General features: G+C 43.7%; 1 protein-coding gene across 1 annotated transcript in view; it reads right to left on the bottom strand.

Moving 5' to 3' along the window:
* SLC30A8 (solute carrier family 30 member 8) overlaps positions 1 to 22,367 on the bottom strand; it is a 70,452-nt gene extending 48,085 nt beyond the window's left edge. Inside the window, exon 1 of the mRNA XM_052786812.1 lies at positions 22,318 to 22,367. Within this exon, the coding sequence (XP_052642772.1) occupies positions 22,318 to 22,367 (50 nt within the window). The remainder of the gene's footprint in view (positions 1 to 22,317) is intronic.
* Between the last annotated feature and the right edge of the window lie 1,551 nt (positions 22,368 to 23,918).

The raw sequence follows: 23,918 nt of genomic DNA, 5'->3' as shown, positions 1-23,918 counted from the left end.
TATTTTCTAGGTGAGAAATGCAAGGTAAACCCCTTGACCTTGGTGTGCTTATTCTCCTTTGAGGTTATGAATTTCATTTTCTCTTTGTCTGTAACAGCGTGCTGGAAAATAACAAGGCAAGGCTCTGGATTCATCTCAGGTGAGGTTCATTTATCAGGTACAAAGCTGCTCTAAAAACAATTCAACTTCTACATAACAGAGAGTCAGTAAGCATTAGATTTTTTGCTAACTTTCTGTCAAAGTCTGTGAGTACAAGAACATTTCAATATCAGGGTTTTTCTTTATCTGATGATGGCACTATTCAAAAGGGAGTGGGGTTGAAGGGAGGAATACAAAGTCATGCTTGAGTAACTTTAATCATTAATAACTTGCTCATTTATAATTGGCTAAAAAGCCTCCCAGGTTTCAGTTGTTAGTTCAATGGATTAACAACACAAGGACGCTGACCTGTCGTGTCTTTGCAGGACGAACTTGCTGAGTGGAGATGCAGGAGCAACGAGCTCATTATGCATCCTGGGCAGGGGAGGATCAATCCTACTTCAGAGAGGGAAGACGGAGAGCAGCAAACGTGGTAGAATTAATGGAAAAACTTTTTTATCTTGCTATGCTTTCTCTAAAATGTGGGGAAAAAAAAAAAAGAGGGCTCTGTGTTAGGTTTGAAAGCAGGACTAAGTGTAAAACCAGCTTGTACCATTTTAAGGGAAAAAACATCACTCTAAGGATTATTTTGGCTTGTCAAAAATGTCAGGCAGAAAAGAGGGCACAATTGAACAAGCAATGGATTTACATCATATCAGATTTGGGGAAAGAAAGGATCACTGCAAGAGTTCTCCAAGAAAGGAGATGCTTTGCTGAGTAAATTATTTACTTCAATTCCTGGTTTCGACAAGTAATAAGAGAAACTTGATTTTCACCATCTTCTTGCTGCAGTTTAGATAAGTGATAAATTGTGGCAAGGTGTTTGCTGTGGGGGACCAACACAGCTCTTGTGGATCAGCATACTCATTCTCTGAACCATGAGCTAAAGTTGAGCAAATAGATTACACTAATCCTGGCAATACCACTGCAGGGCTTAAAGAAGTCAGGCTGATTACTGACTTCCATCAGCCAGGGCCCTGGCCCAGAGATTAATGATCCTACAAAAAATTAAACTAGAAAAAGTTTGACCAAAGCTCTGCAACTCTAACCCAGTTAGATTGCTGTCAATTTTTACTATTCCTATTGGCAGGATCAGACTTCTTAAGCTAAAGCCAGCTGATGGATCAGTTCTTCAATTGGGAAATGCAGTTGTATTAAATTTTGAGAGTACAATTTGATTGCATTTTTCAAAGGGGAAAAGTCCGGCTGGCTTGTTCTAACAGTGTCAAAATGCTTTTTGTATTTATGTTCCAATTTTATTCAATAAATGAGATATTGTGCATTGTAGAAAACATTTTTTTCTGATACGTGACATCATCACAATGAAAAGATTTTGTTGCTTTGACTCAAACTATTTGAACTTCTACTGAATGGGAAGTTTCATGGCTGGCTCTAAGTTTTTGTTTAGAACTGAGAATAATGACAGAAAAGTCACTATTTCCTAGAGAACAAAAACAAAAACACTGTTTTCAGTTCAGGTCTACCACTGACAATGACTGGAGAGAAACTGGGGAGAAAATGGAAAATATTTGGAAAAGGTAGGCAACATTCTCAAAGCAACAATATTTATGACATATTTCTCTTAGTATGATAGCTCATTCTGCTCTCTCAGATGCTTGGTTGATAACTTACTGGAAAGTTGCTGCCTAGTAATGAATAAATTTTCTTATCTAGCATATACAGACGTTTCCATCCCTATTGCCTATTTTAGGGTTTATACCTTGACCTACTCTCATATCTGAGCAATGCCCACACAAATCAAGCCTCAAAGTGAATTCCCTATTGGAATTCAATTTTGGGACTTTGCCCATCAGGCTCCCTGGTGTAAAGATCGTGGTGGTGTTCTGCCCTGACTTTGGCATTCAAAAGTTACATGTCTGAGTCTAACCTCGTCAGACCAAGCATCATTGTCACTGGAGACAAAAGGGCTCAAAGAATCTACCAAAGGTAGATACTTACTGCTGACTTCCATTTCATCAGGAAGAATAAGGTAAGTAAATACTGATCTGTGATAAAAACAACCTCTGAAATGTATCGTTTTCTTGAGAAAAGTGCAAACAGCTTTAGTTTTAAGCAAATCCAAAACTGTTTTCAGGGTGATGTTTGGCTGAAGGCCCCCAAATGGTGTCATTGATACGTTTTACCTGGGCACACACTTTCTGCTCCAAGGAAGGAAACTTTGTCCACTTCCAGAAGACTGGAATTTTGCACAACAGAACCAATATGACAATGCCATGACTTGCAGGCTATCACCATGAAGGACCATGGATTTATTATTTGATATGCAAAAATACTGTCTACTGGGTTCAGTTTCCCCAAGTCTATAGACAGCTTCAAAGCTCTAGGTTCAGCACTTGTACTTACAACAGTATTACAGAGCTCTGGCCTTCTACTGAGTCAGACTTCCCCGAGAAAGACACGAGGACAGATTGTTTGCGCACATCCACCACATATGGATTTCTTCTGCTTTCTATATTGCTGTTACTCATAACGTACCTTACACAACACTCACTTTAGCTAGTTTGATGCAAAGACAGTTTTGCCTTTGTTTGTGTACAACCTACAGTTTAACCACAACTCACAATTTTCAATACTTAAAGGGAGCTTATAAGAAAGATGGGGACAGACTTTTTAATAGGGCCTGTTGCTATAGGAAGGTGTAATGGTTTTAAACTAAAAAGAGGGTAGATTCAGACTAGATATAAAGAAGAAATTTTTTACAACGAGGATGGTGAAACACTGGAACAGGTTACCCAGAGAGGTGGTAGATGCCCCATCCCTGGAAACATTCAAGGAAAGGTTGGACAGGGCTCTGAGCAACCTGATCTAGTTGAAGGTGTCGGTGCTCATTGCAGGGGGGGTTGGACTAGATGAACTTTAAAGGTCCCTTCCAATCCAAACCATTCTATGATTCTATGAATTCACCTGAATCCTGCTTTTGCCCCATTTATATTGCTACACCTCAAAACACTTAGCTAAGGAAGTAATAGCTTTTGAGGAAACAGAAGCATATAAAACCCAACGTGACACAGTCACCATCACCCAGATGGAAAGAGGCAGAGTCTAGCTTGTCCCATGCCTGTGTGCAGTGGTCCAAGCAATGCTGCATCCAGTATTTATCTGACTGCTATTCAGGGCTTTTTGGAAGAATAAAAATAAAAAAAAATACCAGAGGGTGAAACACGAGCTGAAGGCTGTGAGGCTGTTGGAGATGGTCCGAATTGACAGTGACTTTCTATAGCACAAGAGGCACCTATATCGTTTCTGTGGGACAGCAGCTAAAAGGGGCTGAATGGCGGCCAATGAACTTTCTCTCAAATATATTTGCCATGTGAGCATATAACATGGCCTTGCCCCTGGTACATATCTTGCAGCTGTATTTCTAGCTGTGATTTGCAGCCAGTCCAGTTTTTATTTGTGTAAGCACAGCAGAATGATGAATATTTCTGAGTGTGTGTCACGCCAAGAAGAAACAAATGTATATTTATATTTTTCTTGCTTTGTATTTATGGATAAAATTCCTAGGGACCCTCCTCTGTAACAGACAGCTGCAGGTATATACACAGGAACCTGGCAGAGAAGAAGATGTTTTCCTAACCTCAAAGGTGTGCTGTAACAGCATCTGTTTCATTGCAGGGCAGTGACGCTGTGGCAATGAGTGCGTCCCACTGGTATGCAGTGACAGAGATGCTCAGGAAAATGAGGAACAGCATCCAAACAGCATTTAGGGACTTTCAGAAGTGTTAGTACTGATCGGACACTGCTGATCAGGAGATATCCCACAGGAATACAGGAGTCCATAGCTAACAGGTCACACTTCACCTAAGAAATGATTTTCAGCCTTCCTCCAGCCCTGTCAAAGCAAGAAGCAATAGAAAGGGTGGAATTACATGTGACCTTAATAAAGTTTGATTTTGACTGGGGAAAACCATGGTGAGCAGTAATAAGGGCCAGTGTCAGAAAGGCCCCTGTAAGCTCCAGGGACAGGATTTTCAGGGGCAGAGCCGCAGCTCACCGCATTGCAGAGGCTCCAGGCAGCCTTCACCTGCCCGTGCCACACCAAGGGCTCTCCAGCCCTGTTCAGATGATTTCCCTGTGCTGTTTAATTGCAAGATCTTTCTGGCTCCTTATGCACTCCCATTGCTTCATTATCTGAGCCCTCTATTTCCCCAAATTCTCTGCTCTGAGTGGTCCCATACAAAAGACACACTAAACATTCGCAATAGCACCAGAGCTCTTTTTATACTCGAGCCAACAAGCACCCTATAAAAAAGTCACAAATAAATACAGCACACACGAAATCTAGTTGTAACCAGGAAGTTGTGAAATAGGTGTAGTATGAAGGGAAAGGAACTGATTTTATGAGTACATTAGCAGGGAGAAACACCAAACAAGGAACCCTCCATAGCAGTGACATTTGGAGCCTAAATCAAGATGACATCCACAAAGAGACAACAGAGAGATCTTGCTGTTCCTGTGATTGCTGCAACTGCTGTTAGGACTCCTGCCATTCAGCAAAGCAACTGCTGTTGTCTTTGAAAGCACCAATTCAGGATCCGCTTCAGTGGCTGTAATTTAATAGTAAAGGCATCAGAGGTTGAAACCGGGAACTTGGCAGGCATGCCTGGGAGAAGAGGGCTTTTTGTGTGCGAATCACTAAACCTTCGAATTCCTGCTGCAGCTCTGCTTCCCTCAGTCTTTTTTTTCCCAGGAAATGTACAGCCACAGCATGTCAAAAATGAGAAGCATGGATAACCAGCCAGTGTTAAAATCACAGAGGTTTATATTGAGCTGCAGAGCCAATCTGAGAAAATTAGAGAGCCAAAGGAAGCACAGCCCTCCCTTCTGCCCTTTTCACGGATGCTCCTGTCGAACTGGACCCTGGACTGCAGGCTGTGCACTCACATGCTTGATTACGGATTCAGCCAGCAAACTTCAGGCTCGGGTAGTCTGCTGAAACTCACGGCCTCTTATTCAGGGCTCATGGAGATGCTGTGCCTCTGCTGAGTCACAGCCTGTTTGCATTCCCCGAGCCCCTGGCGAGCACGAGCCAGTACGGGTCAGCTCTACCAACAAAGCATTAGGCTGTGCAGAGCCAGAGCAAAGCCTTTAGCACCTGTGAGTGACTTAGCCAGACTGCACAATACCTATGCCAGCAGGAGCTGAGAGAGCCACGCAGGCTCCAGATGAGCTGGCACAGGTCTGGATGCTTTGTAGGTCACTACTAAATGCCACACAGACAGCAGCAGAAATCTCTTCTTCATCATCCCCTAATTCACATCTGAATTTGGCACATTTTTTATTGCACATATTTTTATTTTATCCAGGCTACCACTCTGCCCATCTATTTTTCATTGGTGATCCAGCTTTGGGTGTAATTTTTGTTTGCCTGTGGACTCTTTGCATCACCCATGGACATATGGCAGCTTGGCTGACCACTGAGCCCACAGCAAAGCTCAGTGCAGTGAGCTCTGCCGGGTCCCAGGGAACATTGTCCTCTTACACTCATGCTCTTCCACTTGTTATTTAAATAACAGCTCTGGCAAGCCGAGAAAGCACTAGTGCTGCAGAGCTTTCCCAGGGCTCCGCTGTCAGGCTGACAGTCACGATGCAATTAATACATTTTCAAAAAGACAGCATATCTTGCTGGTGTTTAGCTGGTGTTCAACATGTTAGGATGATGTGTTTCACTGGGATGAGAAGTGAGATCAAGCCTTAGCACTTAGGTCTGGTGCCTACAGTAGTTTTAAACGCTGAGTTGAATGCAGGATGTAGCCATAGCTGAGACAGGTCATTGTGCTGAGTTTCACCATGAGCATAGGAGACAAAATTCTCCACTCCTGTGGAAAACCACATAAATGCATAAATAGAGCTGCTGCTCCTGAATTTTGCTATGATGGAGTTAAATCCTTGCGATAAAGATGGAGAAAGGGAGAGGCTTGAATGCCTATGTCCATGTAAGCCTCAAGTCCATCCCAGAGTACCTGCCGTAGGGGCAGGATCGGGGCCAGGCTGGTTTCCAGCAGTGCTGGCTGGGGCCTTGAGCAGAGCCCAGCTGATGAAGGACAGGGATGATGTCTCCAGCCAGAACTGTTTTATTCCCTGTAAACAACCTGTGTAAAAAAATCTTTTTTGAAAAACTCATTTTCCAAAGAACCCGGTCTTCTCTGAAAAAATAAATCCAGAATTAGCTCTCTGACTGATGCTACTATATATACAAACAACAGACATGCATCCCTCCTTTCTCCCAGTTCTTTCTCTTCCTGTGTGATCCATGGAAAGGAGGCAGAGTTCTGCAGACAGAACCTGCTATTCAGTTTATACAACCTTTAAAATAAAAACAAAGTACCTTCTGGAAGGGCTTTGTAACACAAGGGTGCCTACGGCTGATGCTGTACCATACTCTGCTGAGCTTTAAGGAAAAGAAAAGAAAACAGAAGTGACTTTGAGCACCACTGCAACAGTAACTGATATTCTATTTGAATTAAACATTTCATTTACTCTGTCACAGTGACTGTGACCTTTTCAACTGCAGTTTGGCTCTAAATGACTGATGTTCTTCACATTACACACACAAGGCGCAACAGACTTGTTCTGTCAAAGAATGAAAATAGCTCCACGGGTATTTTGTCTCCCTGTTTTGCCGAGATATAGGAGTGAATGGAATAAAAAGTAATGGTGTGGAAGAGATCATGCTGCTGCTTTCCAAGGGTCATGTCTATATGGCTGGTGAGGACCCCTGGCATTTCCACCATTTACTGAATTAAAAAACAGTGATGGGCAGCAGCCCCTGTGCAACCTGAAAACGTGCTGCAGAGGTCCTGTGTCGTCAGAGTCAGCGTGACCTCTGCAGAAAACTCAGGTTATACTCCTAGGGGTGAACTTCCAGAATAAATGTACTCCGAGTTGGGTGAACTCTTGAAACCCTTGGTTTTCTTTATTGTCTAGGGACGGTTACTTACAAGGGGCTTGAAATGATTTTATGGGGAGAATGGCCCACCTGTCCCCCTGCTCCCAGCCGCCCACAGCTCCCCGTCAGAAGGGTGCACTGCCAGAGCTCGGAGGGAGTTTCAAGGTGCTTGCCCACACTCTGCTTAGCTGATGCTAGTGATTTTAATTCTCTCCTCTCAGAGAACCGAGGCACCTTCCTCCAGAAAAGAGGAGTGCATGTTTTTAAGTATATCTGCATTAGTGAGCACCAGGGGTTATTAGATTGGGCGGAACAGTAATAAAAACCATTTTCATATTGCACTTTTCTTATTTCTCAGATTATCACCTTTCCAAAGCACTTTAAAGAGAGAAGCATGGCCCCTCCCTGGATGCCGTATGTCCCTGCAGGACAGGAAGAGGTGACACTGGGTGCCTCAGGGGGACACAGACAGCCTGGAGCACCTGGGAGAAGAGACCTGACAGCTGGAAGAAAGGGCACAAAAGCTGTCACTGCCTGGTTTCTTCAGGGTGCCACAGGGTCACCTGTGGTCACCTGTGGCACGTTCTTGATCTCAGCCAGCAAAAAGCAGAGCTGAATGCAGCTGGACAGCTTGGGGCTGGGATTCAGCACAGGGGAGGAGATAATGTGGAGGCAGAAACAGCTGAGTAGGGATGAGAAGGGACAATACAATCTCTTTTAGTAGCTCTTCTGGCTTTAAGTGCTTGTTGAACTATAGCCTGATTTTAACACACAGAGATACACCAGAGATCGATCTGCTGTTCAGGAATGAATGGCCTCAGATTGTGCACAGACTAGTGTCAGATATGCATGGAATCATGTAATCAGCAACAGAAAAGTACTTTATGGTACTTTGCAACCTTGTGAAATCCCAGCTTAACCCAGGAGAACAGATCACTTCTGACAAGAGACTGCTCACTTTTCCAGTCAAGGACTGCTGCCGTTTCTGCAAAATAAACCAACTGGAGAACAATACCTGAACAACAGGGTCAGGAAATAGAAATCATTGGGGATGGTACATCTGATATGATATGCACCGCCAATTCAGCCTCACTGCAGATGGTATTATCCCATGGATGTTCACTGAGCATCAAAAGGCTTGGCTATAATAGTCGTGAGATTCTGTACTTGTGTGGATAAGCTGGAGAGATGAGAAACTGATGGGGGATAGTTCACGGAGACCCCACAGAGGAAGAAGAACAAGACACCGAAGCAGCCAAGAGAATGGGGAGGACGAAGGCAGTCTTCTCCTGCAACACTGGTGGTGAAAGCCAGAGGTGTCTGATCAGAGGTGAAAGTCCAGCCATTAGATAGCCACAGAAATAATGACCAGAGGAAGCAGACTAAGCTGAATTATGATATGGGCCATAATATATAGCTTCATACGCTGGAAAGCAGGGGTAAGAAAACTGAGGAAACTCAGGACTAGAGAACTCAGTCACATAGCAGATTGGCATTAAAAGGTACAAACAGGATCCAGTCAATCTAACACAGGCCCCAGCCTGTACTTTGAGAGACTAGTCCTTTTTAATGGACTTAATGGACTAGTCCTTAGAAGCAAGCACCTAAATTCCTCATCACACATGGGGCCAAGGATGTTCTTTCACAGGTTTCCAAAGGGACAGCCAATCTGCCTAATATATGTACCTAAATTCATAACCCACTTGGCTAATTGCTCATTACTGATATGAACTCACAGCTACCATGGCTGTTCACTCCAGAAGGTCAACAACGGCTTGTACCAATACTGATGGTGATCTGGGGATGGAGAGCAGCAACCCATACCACAAAGGTGATGACTGATGGCCAAGGCAAACCCCATCAATGGGGTCAGCTCTCCTTTCTCACATTTATTTGTGTTAGCACCATGCACAGAGGATGCCCACACACAGTTAATTCACCTGTCTACTCCAACTGGAAAAACTATATATGCTGTGGGTGAATAATGTTTTATATTAAAGCACAGAGTGCGAGGCAAGAGCCAGGCTTACCTCCCACGCATATATCTTGTGATATCAATACATGTGACTCACCCTTCAGCTGCTCCTATAAGAAACCAAGTGATATTTCATACAAAATCTATTCAGAGACTTATTTGTCTTCAGAAAAAAATGTTGTCCCAAGCCTCATTCCCATTGCTTTTTTTTTTTTTTTTAAATCAAATACTTTATCTCAGAGTAATGCATTCTGCACAAAGCTTTTCACACACTCCTAAATACCATACAGGTATGTGGATTCAGTGAACACCTACTCTTTGTGCTTTCCTATCCGTTTCCTTTGTCTATTTGCAGAAGCAGTTTTCTGTTAGGAAAGACAGGGATAGTTAAATATGGCCATAACCCTTCTCCTGTGCTTTGCAAGACTTTCCATCTTTATTCTTGTCTCTTCACAACTTATTCCCCTGCACCAAGAAACATGGGCAAGAACATTTTGTACCCTGTTTGTAGCTCTCACTGATCTGCTCTTTTCCAATATTGTGGGTGTTGTTTTCCCTCCCAGGAAAGAAAAAAAGTTTTTCTTACTTTATCACCATTATCGTAAAAACTGCCAGGAACTCCTTTGCGGACTGTAAAATCCACAGCTTGTAGATGTGCAGTCAGAACTTGCAATGGTTAGTTATAAGGTGATTATCCACAGCAATTGTGAGCTTGTTTCAGAATCCAGTTATTAGGCAAGCAGACTGTTTATTTAGTGCATATTTGCAGCATTTTGTTAGGTTTTGCCAGTAGATAATTGCTGCTGATTAGTACTGTCTTATCTTGTCTGAAGAAAGACCCATGTGTGGGCCACTTGCCACAGATACACTGATTGCCATAAAAAACCTCAGCATGGGTTTCAATTATTTATCACTGTTTTCCCACATTTAGAGGAGATGAGATAGCTTTTGACAAATGAGGGCTCTCTTACAGCTAAAAGATAATTCAGTATTTCTCCAGCTGTATTTAAGTTAGTTAGCCCTATTGCACATGTCAATTATGCTCTCAAATTTTAGACTGTCATCACAGTTAGCATTTTGCCTGGCACTTTGCAGAACTGCAGGGGATCAAGATCCCTGTTCCAGAGAAACTTCCAATCCAAGAGCTAAAATGGGAGCAACCAAACAGCGTGACACTGGTTAAGCAGGGCAGGCCACTCTCGTACTGCAAGGTGAGATTGGAGGAGATGAGGAGTCCTTGGGCATGTGGAAGCTCATGGGTTTGGGCTGATGAGAGCACAGGAAGATGCATGTGTGAAAGGCTGCGTGATGCCCCAAGTGGTGAGCAAGCAGGACGAGTGCTTCCAACGTCAACACCAGTTTGCTCGTCTGATTGCACTGTGGACCCGTGCTAGCGCTGGTGGCCTGACAGGGAGATGTCCCGGCTGAGTGTGGGGAGATGATGTCCTGGCTGAGTGCGTGCCCTGGATGAGGTGATGCCTGGAAGCGGTGCTGAGCCAGCCGTTGCTGTAACAGCACACACCTCACGGGAGCGCAGGCCAGCTGGCGTGCACAGTGGCTGTGTGAAATGCACGGCCTCCCTCCTTAAACCAGAAGAACCTTAATAGCATAAACCATGGGTGAAGATTTTTAAGTCAGTGAGATTTGGCACCTGAGACATTGCTCAGGTTACTAAAAAGGCGCAGAGAAATCAAACAACCCCCACAAGACGGCCAAGGCACTATGCAGCTTAGGTTGGGCTGAAGAAGAAGGCCCGTTTACCCTTCCATCACCCTTTCGTTATTTGCTCGCACTTCCACCATCTCCTCACTGTCAGCAGCTAAACCACGCATAGGAAACGCAGCCTGTCAAATAAAGAACCACGTCTGAAGCTAGAAGCGAACAAAGGAGGAATCGGCAGCGGGAATAACCACAAAGAATCTTACATTATTTTCTCACCAGGTTGTTTCGCTGTACTTTGAGGAGCGCTGCTGGCAGGAGCCCCCCCCCGTCCTCCTCCTCCCCGCCGTCGGGGGCGTGGGGCGGGGCGGGGCGGGGCCGGGCGGGGCGTGGGGCGGGGCCGGGCGGGGCCGGGCGGGGCGCGGGGCGGGGCGGGGCGAGCGGGGCTGGCTGCAACACGAGGTGGCAGCAGCCGCTCACGTTTGGGAAGAGCTGGGTTCTCCTGCAGTGCGGGTCACACCCGTGTCATTTGCTTTTTAAAGGTGTTCTCCACCTCATTTGCCAGCCATTTTGTGAAAATCAACGTTCAGATAAAGAGGGAAGAAAAAGGCCTTTTTTTACTCAGCCTCTGTACTTCACTGTGTTGTTCGCTGGGAATAGAGCTGGGGTCGTATTCCAAGCTCAGAGCTCTGCTCAAGTAACGCGGCATAGTTAGATATCAAATTAAAATCCCATTCAGGAAAGCTGTTTAGCTTCAAAAGGCAGCGATCCGGGGGGACGTGCCGCTTGTCAAATACCATAGGCAAGGTAAATGTGACTAAAACTCAAGGATGTGTTTCCAAACGAGAGAGCGCAGAAAGCATTGCTGCTCCTCGGGAAGGCAGCAAGGAGAGCTGTGCTGCAGAAGCAGATCCTACCCCAGTGTCATCTTTCTTGTGCCCGCTGGGGACTGCTGGTTTAATCTTCTGATTTAAATTCTATTTTCCTAAGAATTCTGATTTAATTACCGTGTCAGAGAAGACCCGCATCCTCCGACTTCAGTGGAATTCAGTCCATGTTTTTGTACCACTGTCCAATTGCAATATTGCATTTCATTGAGGACCACTTTTCTAATCGGAAGGGCATGTGAAAATATATTGTATTATACAGCTATTTCCAGCACAAACAACTCAACCGTCTTGTAGAGTTTGAATAAATCTTTAGATCAAGTTCACCTCCTGAATGACCCATAGATCAGTGCTGAGCTGTGCTGTGGTATTCAATTATTTATTCATGATGTTTTCCCCATTCTCATGACAAAAGAAAGATTTAAAGAGCCATTATGGTGTTTGTGGAAGTGTTAACCAATTAAAAGCTCAAGGTTGCATACTATTTCTTCTGAACAACAAAATAAAAAAAATTAGGAGAATGATTGATACAGTTAATATATTTATTGGCATTAGTACATTTTCTTTTATTGCTGGGATCAGGGTGACATCATTCATCATAAAGACAGCATAATTGTCTTTGAATGTTATAAAAGGTGAAATTCATTCTCCTGGAAATTAAAGAGAACATTGCAAAGCTTCAGTAAAAAAAGAGGACTGAATGATACAGATGATAAAATGTACTGGCTTTAAATTTCTGTCCATAAACCTGGAATAAAGCTGCTGAGAATTAGTCCGAGATGAAGATTGTAATGCAATAAACTGAAATTAGTTTAGGCGTTCCTCTAATCTCGTTTTTCATGGTGTAGGACTATTCATCATAAAATCTGTTTTCCTTCATTGGCAGTATTTCAGCTGTCTACTCACTGAATGAAAACAGTAAAGGACTGAAGACACCAAATGAAATATATATTATTTGTTCTGGCAGAATTAGCTTACTGTCAGCAAAGCAAAGCAAAGCAGATGGGACAGCATCTTCTACCTGGTCTTTGCTCCCCACACTCAGAACCACTCTGATCCCTTACTCCCCTTTTTCATATTCAAGTTTTGGTTTAGGAAAAGGCCTTGACTCCCTGATAAAGTGTCACTCTCATGGGATTTTAACTTTGCTTAGATTTTGCTTTTATCTCCCTGGGTAATTTCTTATCTGCAAAGACACTCAGAAGACCTCTGTGCTATTCCTTTGAAGATCAGCTCTGCCACTCTTGCCTGCATCAAGTAAATCTCACCCTGTGAGTCCAGATTGGGTCCCCTCCCAGTCTGATGCTGCCTAAGAAATGGAATGCAAAAAGAGAGAGGACAGGGAAAAAAAGAAGGCTGAAGCTTCTTACTCAGGGCCCTACAGGCTGCACTAACGCTACGTGTTTGTCCTTGCCTGAGCAAACCTTTCCAGACCTGTCTCATGCTTTCACCTTGTTTGCTGTGGGAGTGTCATTCAAACAAGTTACCCATGGGGAGGGAACTTCCCATTGCAAGAGGGACAGCATAATTTTTCATGTTATAAAACAAGGTGGACATTCCTAGTGACTTAGAAGAACTAGCCTTCTGAATTATGCAATAGCTGTATATGCCTGGCTTAATCCAAGTATGTTTAAAATTAGCCTTTAATCTTATGCAAGCCCCGATGTTCCCAAAAATGAAATTGTCAGTGCAAACCAGACCAACTAAGCAGCATTAATTAACACCAGAAGGAAAACACAAAGGATTCTCTTTGATCATTGCTTGAAGACATTTTGTGCTTACCTTTAATTTCCTCTCCTGATCTGAAATAGCAAGTTCAGGTTATTGCACTTTGTGAGAATAATAATTAAAACAATCTAGTCTGTGCATATACATTGTTTAGCTAAAGGACACTAATTATGTGCATATGTTAAGGGACTAATTGAGGTTAAACCTGCAAGGGAGCAGCCCTTAGATTCTTCAGGACGCAAAAATTCCTATTAAACATGACAGTGTCAACCCAAATCTGTACTTTTCATTGTTTTCTCTTTCTTCAAAGGTATTAAGAGAATCTTTAAGTCTGCTTCTGAGTTCTCCTGTCAAAAGCTACAGCTTTTTAAACACTTCTGTAAGGGTTTCTCTGCCCTGTAGGTGTTCAGAGAGTCACAAAAAAAAATCAGACCAAAGGAGCTTCTCAGTTGATGCTCACGGCAGGGTGCCCTGATGGGACTGACCAGCTGGAGGGGACAGGGATGCTGCCCCTTTTACGTGTCCAGCCCCTGAGCTAGAAATGGCAAGAGGAATGGGATGCCACTGGCATTTCCCTCGGGAAATTCCCTTCACTGATCACTGTGCCTCCGCCCTTTGGACTTGAAGTGGAGCCAGGCAGGCCAGCTGTACAGCACAGTCCCTTGCCACTAAGCGGATAGGGTATCACAGCCATGCTCCAAGCCTGCTCCTAGGTTTATCTTTACATGTAAGTGAGAAGTGTAAGAGGAGTAGAGCCACGGATGCACCGGAGAAGGCCACAGCATTTTACCCTTTTATGTAAAAAGTGAGCAAAGGAGACAGTCTATCGTCAAAACTAGAGGCAACTAATCTGGAGTGAGCAAAAGGGAAATCGCCCTGTGTCTACTCTATATTACAGCCAAAATTTTGAGATGTGGAGAAAAATCACAGTGCAGTCTCAAAAAAATTAGCTAATCTGGGGTCAAGTCTTTCCCCTTCTGAGAAAATTTGGAGTAATTGCATTACCCAGTGCAGCTATTCCAGGTTTTCGCACATCCAGTCCCTGACTAAACAGGGACTTTGCAGCTGTCCTAGGCAGGATAATGATTACAAGAGATAATCTTTATGTTTCAAGAAGCATTGCTGACAGAAGTCAGGGAGAAATGCCTTCTCTCTCTCCCACAGTAGTCAGAGTATTTCATAGCTATCCAGATGCATTATGAGAACTTTATGTCTTTCTCTGAAACAAATGGTGGAAAGCATTGTCAGAGAAAGCACAGATGGATTGTATTTTTCCCTGCCATATATCACTATGGTTAGCTGGAGATTAAATTTCTCTTTTGTATTTAGGCAATCTTGCCTTTATTTTCTTACTAATAGCAGCTGGAGGGAAAACGCTATAAATCTGTTTATTGTGTATGCACCGCATGACTACTCGGTACTTCTTATAAGCAGCACTAGTTCTGCTGTCGTTTAAATCAAGAATCGGACTCAGTGTTAGTTAACAAAGTCAGGATTTGTTTGATGGTCCTCCCCCCATCTCTGTCCGTGATCACATTGCAGAAGCGCAGGGCAGGAGGAGACAAGGTTACAAATACTGGCACTGCTTCATATTGACTACTTTACTGCCTCTGTGCTTGTGCTCAGTTCTTTGCGAACTCCTCAAGATTTACATCCCAATCCATCCAAATCACTGTGCAAGGCTAAGTTAACCTTGACAAAGCTGTATCCTTCAGTGGCAAATTTAAAGTTAGAAAAATGGAGTTTCTTCTTACACAGCTTAGCGATTTCTCTTCCATATCTGCCACATTTAATAGCCAACACACAGCAAAGTTTCCTCCTGTAGACATTACCAAGAGGAAGATGGACAAAGTAAAGTGAACTCAGCCATTGAAAGCACTTTAGCTTTACTCAGACAAGAACCGATAAGGGTGATTTGAGCCACAATTGAAGGGAGAAGCTCAGGTGTAGGTGCACTGCCTCCAACACCGAATTGATCATGTTCTTTCTGTTAAAAGTCAAAACCAAAGTAGTCAGTAAGCTTCCTGTGTTCGCTGCCAGGCAGAAAATATATAGCCTCTGTTGCTTTCGTTATAAATAATTAATTATCCACCAGTTCAAACCACATACCAGCTGCTGATTATTTGAGTTCTGTTTCAGTTCCTTAACACTTACCAGCCATTAATCTCAAATAACAATAACCATTTAATAACCATTTATTACCAAAGAAATAGATTAATGGCAATTTCAGGAAACTTTCTCTTCAAGGAGGTCCTAAGAAGTGCTGTCTTGTGGGATGCAAGTGTTTAAAAATGTAGGTGCTTGTGACAAAGGCTATTAAGTTATATTTCTGTGTCTGTGTTTGCAGACAATGCTTAGAGCTATAATACGGTGCCATCTCTGTAAAGAGCCTCTAGGTGCTGCCACAGTACAAATAAACAGGACCTAGTGCTGCATTTCTTTCATTGTTCAGAAGAGACAGTAATCTTTATTTTCAAGTAAACTGGTATTCTAGCAGGGTTTTAAATAGATACTGAGGAGCAGTATTTTTCCTTTGCAATTCTTTGGTCAATAGTTTAATTGCAATCATTTCTCAATTAGAAAAAAAACAAAAACAAAAAACAAACTTCCATGCATCGAGATCCCTTCTGAAATGAGAAACCACTTAAAAACATGGTATGTGGAAATGTCAGTGTGGTTTTTTTAAAATTGTAGAAAGGTTAAAAAATTAAAAGGTTAACATGCAACTTCAATTTGAAGCGCTTCTGCTTTGTTTCCTCACCTACCCAATCCTGTACACACAGAGACTTGGTCTGCTCTAATTCTTGCAGGGACGTCTCCCTCTCTCCCCCACAATTTCAAACGATGATCAGCTACAAGGACTGGAAGCTGATGGAAATCATTTCAGTCTCGAAATGGAGGCAGGTTTAATGCAGCTGTTTAAAAAATATCTTCCAGTGGTGTTTTTCATTTGCAGACCAAGGACTTCACAAAAAAAGAAATCTTGCCCACCAGCAGATCCCAAGGATTTTGCTTCTGTGCCCCATCTTTCACATGGGGTAAAGCAGCACAATTTCAAAGAAAGCATCCTGATTTGCACCTAGGACCAGGTCTGAAAGCACTGCTCAGGGAGCACGGTGCTGCTCAGCATTCGGATGCAGCTGTGCACCAGGCCCAGGGGCTCAGTACCCATCCCTGTGATCTTTGGTAAGGCTTGTCCCCATGCTCTCATACACAAGGACACAGAAAATCTATAGGAATTATTTTTGTATTAAAAAACCAACCTCATTTAAGTATACACCAGTCATAACTATAACTGCAGCAGCATAGCTTCAGAGATGCTAAGGCTGGGTGACTGACATCACGCCAGCATCAGACTTTCCAGCCTGAAGGCAGTGTCACCATGCCTTGCTCTGAGCCCAGCACTTTCACTTCCAGAAAGATGCCCCAGCACTGGCAGTTTCACGTGGGAAAGGCCGGTTGCAGTGACAGTTCCTCACCAGCACCATTATTATTTATGGTTCAGCAAGGGGGAGAGGGACGCTTTGTTTCTAATTTGAATTCATCTGCCTCCTGGTAAAGCCCCTCTCCGTGAGATTGAAGAGTCTTTTGGAACCTGCTGAGGGGATGGGTGTAAATTTGGCCTCGAACAGGAATGCACTTCAGCAGCTACTGACGTGCCTCCCTGGATGGTGGCTTAAATTCTTCCTCTCCACGTCGGAGCTCCTGTGTCTGAAGGGACGAGGAGTTTGGTCAGCAACTAAGGCCAGGAATTGGCAGTGCAAAGCTTGGCAGGACAGAAAACTTATTTCCTGATATTAACTTATGAGAAAGGTACTTCATTTTCTTATGTCTACTAATACAAGGAATACCATTATTAGATGAAATTATTCTTATAATTATACAAAAAAAAAGAAATTAATCTCCCACCTTTCACTCCCAGACATAGAAAAACCTGCTGTAACTCCTCACTTATCTTTATCAGCCTAACTACAATGTGTCCATGCAGAAGATAAATGCTGTTATTATTTAAAATTCCTAGCACCAGCTCCCCAAAATACTGACAAGTCACTAATCCCAAGAAAATGTATGGTAGCTAATTATAAGTGAAGCATGCAGAAGTCATCCAGTAGATTACAATCAACAAGATTCACTGAATGAACACTTTGTAATTCACCACTAAGGAGGCAGGTTGTTCTCTGACCCTTCCTCCTCCTCTCGGCAGGACATTGGGATAATGATGAGCACAAAATAAAACAAATGAACAAACGAGGCTTCAGCCCCAGAAACAAATAAATCATCTTTCAGAGCCGAGCACTTGGAGATTAACATTTCCACCTTTTTCAGAGCTGTCCTGCTGGCCAGGGAGGGGTTTTGCTCATTTTACCTAACCTTGAATTGAATACCGAACAAAAAGAAACAAACTCCCACTAAGCAAAGGGGAGTGCCAATGCACCTGGAGGCACAATGGGGTGACCCACACCACACGGTATGGAGCTGGGGACACCCCGCTCAGCAAGCTGCCTGCCAGAGACCCTCTGTGAGCCATGGGGAAGGAGAAGCCCCTCAAGGGAGTCCATTTCCCCAACACTGGATGGGGATGCCTGGGTGTACTAAGGCACAGCATAACATCGACCAGAGATGGTGTTGGAGTGGTCTCCACATGGTTGCTGTGGCGTGCCAGTGCCACCCTGCTGCCGGCACAAGGGATAACCAGCTTTTGCAGACACGGGGGGACATCTCCTCCGCCTTACTGGTGTTGCCTGGTGCCACAGGGAGCAGGACAAGACCTTCAAGGCAGTTCATAGCAGAGGGAGTGGGCAAAAAGGGAAAAGGGCCAGAAATGAAGCTGCCATCTCTGGTTCATTCTCCCCAGAAACCCTCCCAGAAAAGTGCAAAGGTCCAGTGTCTAAAGTCAGCCCTGAGGAAACCCAAGGTCCTCAACAAGTTTATTGATGGCCAGTGAGGCAGACTTTCGTGGGTTCTGGTAAAACTCTCCATTTCTTAAGATGTATGGAGGAAATAGATGAACGTCTCCATGTGTGTCCATGAGCAGGGATTAGCAGGCACACAGAGCTCACCCATGGTGAGAGAGGACATCACCAACATCATCTCGGAGAAACAGGATGAAGCAGAGTCAACGGCTCCATATGGGACCTTGGGAAGGAAACGAATGGAGCATCAAAGCTGTTGTCACGCCAGTGTGGTGGCCTTGACAATTTTGAGCTATTTGCTACTTCAAAAGCAAAGCTTAGTGGGAACACACAGCCACGGTTAGGACACCTGCAGATGTAGCAAGGGAAAAAAAATGAGCAATGGATGGCCAAACAGTGCACCCATGAAACCTTCATTCTTGATTTTCCCTTACAGGGGTCCTACCTCTTCTGGCATCCACACCTAGACATGTTGTTTGGTTTGGGGTTTTGCAGGGGAAGGGGGTTTTAAGATCCATTATCCAAGACCGTAAACACGTATCTCATCAAAGCAGCAGCTTGTCATGGTTTTTTATGTCAGTTCCAGCCCATGGACATGAGAGTACCACTGAATTGTGCAGAGCAGCCTTGCACCTTGGCTGTCTACTTTTAGTGCTGAGATCTTTTTCACACAACAGGCCTAGCATGGTGTGGTGGGATGGCCCTGGCTGGATGCCAAGTGCCCACCAAAGCCGTTCTATCACTCCCCCCCCACATCTGGACAGGGAAGAGAAAATATAACAAAAGGCTTGTGGGTTGAGATAAGGACAGGGAGAGATCACTCAACCAATTACCATCATGGGCAAAACAGACTCGACTCTGGGAAATTAATTTAATTTATTGCCAGAGTAGGGTAATAAGAAATAAAACCAAATCTTAAAACACCTTTCCCCCACCCCTCCCTTCTTCCCGGGCACAGCTTCACTCCCGAATTCTCTACCTCTTCCCCCCCAGCAGTGCAGGGGGACGGGTAATGGGGGTTGGGGTCAGTTCATCACACGTTGTCTCTGCTGCTCCTTCCTCCTCAGGGGGAGGACTCCTTACTCATCCCCTGCTCTGGCGTGGGGTCCTCCCCAGGCTGCAGGTGGATATCTGTTCCACCGTGGACCTCCCTGGGCTGCAGGGGGACAGCCTGCCTCACCATGGTCTTCCCCACGGGCTGCAGGGGAATCTCTGCTCCAGCGCCTGGAGCATCTCCTCCCCCTCCTTCTGCACTGACCTGGGGGTCTGCAGGGTTGTTTCTCTTACATGTTCTCACTCCTCTCTCCAGCTGCAGTTTCTGTGTGCCCTGCAACTTTTTTTCCTTCTTAAATATGTTATCACAGAGGCGCTACCACTGTCACTGATGGGCTCAGCCTCGGCCAGAGGCGGGTCCGACTTGGAGCCAGCTGGCATTGGCTCTGTCGGACATCGGGGAAGCTTCTAGGAACTTCTCACAGAAGCCACCTCTGTAGCCCTCCCCCAACTACCAAAACCTTGCCACACAAACCCAACACACATAGAAAACATAATTTCTCTGAGACTCATTTTATTTCTTTAAACAAGGTCATTAGAAACAGCAGATGCTGTTGATCACACCTGATGTGCTTTGGGGAATTAAATTTCAATGCACTGTTTGTATAAAGTGAGGACAGCATTTATTAACTCAGCTGAACCACTTCACCCAGCAGAAGCTGGATTGCCTGAGATGCCATAAATTGCAGGGAATGGGGAGCTAAAGCACTGAAGTTATTGTGTTCCCATTGGATATCGCAAATGAAACTGTGCTTCATAATCCTCCCAGCCATAACCAACAACTTCCCCAGCAAAGTGGTCTTGTATTTCTAATTATAAAGGGAAGAAGGCAGGGTTTCCATCATATTTATGTCTAGCACCCTTTCTTCTAGGAAAATTGATATGATTTCCAGGAACATTCTTAGTTTAGATTGAAATAATTTTCACTAGAATATTTAACATATATTGTTATAGAATGATTTAATTGTAAAGTATTTCATTCCAAATTAGTTTATGGGTGCTCTGTAAAGGAAAACATTCTGGTTTCGCTATTCAACTTCAAATCGATTTTCCTGCTCTTATCCAAAACATATAACTGATGCATGTGGGATGAAAAGCATTCTTCGGGTGGAGCAAAGGCTTTTTCAGGTACCACAATTTCATCTCTGCACTTTCCTATTATTATTCTATTACTTACGATTTCTCTCCCATCAATAACACTCTCTGGTCTGTATCATAATAGCAGTTTCTTCCCAAATGGTTTATGTCCAAATAAAGATAAAATGCACTGGAAAATTCGGAAAGGAAGCTTTATTTTTGTGGAGTTTGGGGAGGAGAAAGATTTGTTCTATTTAGATACAGACATATCTCTGAGCATAGACATAAAAACACCTCCCCCAACATTTATAATGTTTTTGTTTTTTGGCTTTATGGAAGACTAACTGAGGCACAAACAACAACTTTGTGACCTGGAGTTCTGAGGTCTTTCTCCGTCAAAATGGACAAAAACGAGTGATGGCAGCTAGGGAATTGAAGAGCAAGACCAGCATATTATTACTGACAAAGAATATCTGTAGAATAGGAGGCATACGACAGAGAAAAACTATGCTGCATTGGTGAAAGGAAAAAAAGTTAAATATAACAGAGTGTGCAGAGGAAGTTAATATCCATGGCAATGAGTGATATGTTTAGACTGACAGCTGAGAAAGACAGTTTTGACAGACACATATTAGATGAATTAGAGTAGGATGATGCAAGTATATATGGGATTTTTTTTAGCCTTCCTTTTTCACTTCCACTATTTTTCTGCTAAGCATCGTTTTCCCTTACACAACATTTACAATCCCAACTCCAGTTGAGCAAGGCTTCCACCAAGCTCTGGACACTGGGGCAGGTGGGGAGCTGGAAGATATTTTCTAAGCTGGGCAGTAAACAGATTTGCATTGCTATTTCCAAAGGAAGGATGGATTTGTATTCAAACCCCTGAAATACGAGACTTGCGGCAAACATCGTAGTGATTTTTGTGTAAGCTTGATGACATGCAGGATTTCCAGTCTCTCTTGGGCTTAGCAAAGTTGCTAACTGTGCTGTACCAATGATCTCTTTTGAAGTCCAAAGCCTTTGGCAAATCTTTACAAATGATTTAGAGAAATTTTCCAATAGAAGGCTGCCTGCTGAGTCCTTGGGGATTCTGCAGTGACTACTGAGCAAGCTGGGCACTAGAGAGGCATGAGACCATGTACGAGACCATGTGCCATCCCTAAATTTGGCTTGAAGACTTCAGAACCAGATGGATTTCTCAAAATTTCTGAAAACTTGATACTCATAATGTAGCAGTTATTCATGCCAAGAGTCACACTAACATCACCAGAAAAGCTTAGTAAAGCTCGGTGTGGTGTGGATTGCTGATTTGAGCTCTGTAACCCAAGGAAATCTTCACAAATAGTTTTTTGAAGACAGAAGGACTTAACTTCAGATATGGGGAAGTCAGAAATCACGTCCTTCCTCTTTGGCTGACTGCTGAAGTTTCATTTGACATGAGATAATACAGATTTATCATGAGGAAATAACAAAATTTGCCTTGCCTCAGTGGGGAGGCAAGATCTCACTCTTACCCTGGGGACAGATCTAGACTGATCTCCCCAAAATGTCTCCATTTCTAAGTAGGACCTCTGAGATTTAGGAGGCAGAGATGTGTTCATCGTGACAGGTGCTTGTTGCACTTGTCACCTTCCTCATGCCCCCAGACATCCACAGAGGTCCCATGCAAGCACTGGTGTTAGATTTCTGCATGTGCTCTTCTTAAACCTGATGGCACAAAAAGCCTTCCTGAAGCGAGGGATTCTGTATAGCTCTGGAGAAAGGCAAGGCTGCAATAGCTGGAAATCTCTACAATTATGCCTTCTAGAGGTTCTTAAAGTCAAAACCTTCCCTGAAATGTCTTAAATAACATTACGCCCATTTAACTGAATTAATTTAGAGATGGAAATATAACAGGATGCTTACACATCCAGCTATAGAAGATAGAGCTGCTGTGTGCAGTGCAGGCAGCAGCACAGCTTTCCTCCTGCCCACCTGCCACTGTCCAGCTCTGACGGCTGTGCCACGCTTGCTGAGCCCACCATCGTCGCTCCTTGTCCTGGGCTGAAATCATGTCCCACTGAAGTTACAGAGACGTTCTGCCATCCACAACAGCATCACCAGTGCTGCCTTCTGCACCTCAAATTGCCTCTTGCCACTTTTCCCAAGCCCTGGTTCCCAATGCTTACATTTGAGATCTCTGAAATTAAGTTTCTGACTTTGTGTTTTCCTAAAGTCATTCATCTAGACTGCTGCAAATTCTTACAGCCCAACAGAGTTGGGAAGATGGCTGTACCCTTTGTGAGACTGCTCATTGCTTAGTGCCGGGAAGGACAGACCAGGCACCATCCGGTACCTTCCCAAGTACAAGCTATTCCAACTTCCCCTGCTGAGCTGTTAAAACTCTGCTCAACACTCACAATTTCTTTCATGGCCCTGGGCACAGCCAACTCACAAATATGCAGCACTATGAAAATTAAATTGAATTTAATAGCTAACTAAATATCACCATGGGCATTTTCTGATTGCATTGTACTGGGAGGGGGACAGCTGGTGCCATGTGCCCTGTAATCTCCTGTGCTGAATACAGCGATGGCCCTTTGAACAGACATCAGTGACAGATCTAAAGCTTGGCTTTACAAAGCCTAGATGTCATATACTTTTTTCTGTTTAGATTAATGTAAGAGTGGACAGACTCCTCTACCTTCATCTTGCTGATCCTGAACACCTCTCTTTGGATGCGGTAAAGGAGGGGGTAGATATTTTTTTAAAGTACTACAAGCTTTTAGAAGTGTTGAAAGTCTAAGTGATTTCTGCTTTTAAATGTCTGCAATATCTTTAAATTTTTTCCCTCCTGTTATGTGGAAGTTGGAGGGCTTTTTATATATGACTTGTTCTTTCTGCAGTTATAATGTCCATACAGTCTCTTGTTTTTCTCTGTCCGTAATGAATGTAGTTACAGCCTGCAAATAAACCATTATCTGCAAGAGCGCTATACATTTGGCAGAATAGCTCTAGGAAGAAACAGAGAAAGCATTTAAAATAATGGGGAAGGTCTAAAAATTAATGCTTTTCACTTGATCATTTGAGTACAATAAATTCTAGAGCAGATTGTCTGGAGAACTCCCACTCCCATCTAATAGAGGGTCATAAACCTAAAGAGCAACTGGCCTGTTGCAGATCAGTTCCTCAGGACAATAAAGTTTTGAACGTTCAAAGTCAGACAAAGATCCCAGTCCAGTACATTTCCTATACTTCTGCATTCTAGAAAAAAAGATAAAGGGCCTTAAAAGTTATATGTTACATTCCTGACTGTTCTTTTACTTGTGGACACCGAGAACACACAGGGATTTGTAGGTTCTCCTAAGACTGAGTAAGCGCCAGCTGCAGATGTGGACCTCTCCCATGTAGAGCCTGACTGACTGCTGCCTTCTGCAGGAGATAGGAGAGCTTGGGGCATTTGTGTCTTGTCTCATGACCACTGCCTCAAAATTCCCCATTACTTCAACTCCATTACTCAAAGCTCTCCTCCCTGCACCCCTTCATTTGTAAGCTAACTCTTCAGGAAAATGCATTAAGTGAAGAAAGTAAGCCAC

Source organism: Harpia harpyja, chromosome 5, assembly GCF_026419915.1.
Source record: "Harpia harpyja isolate bHarHar1 chromosome 5, bHarHar1 primary haplotype, whole genome shotgun sequence".
In the NCBI taxonomy this organism is placed as follows: Eukaryota; Metazoa; Chordata; class Aves; order Accipitriformes; family Accipitridae; genus Harpia; species Harpia harpyja.
The sequence above is the reverse complement of the archived record's forward strand: the minus strand, read 5'-3'. Positions and strand labels throughout refer to the sequence as shown.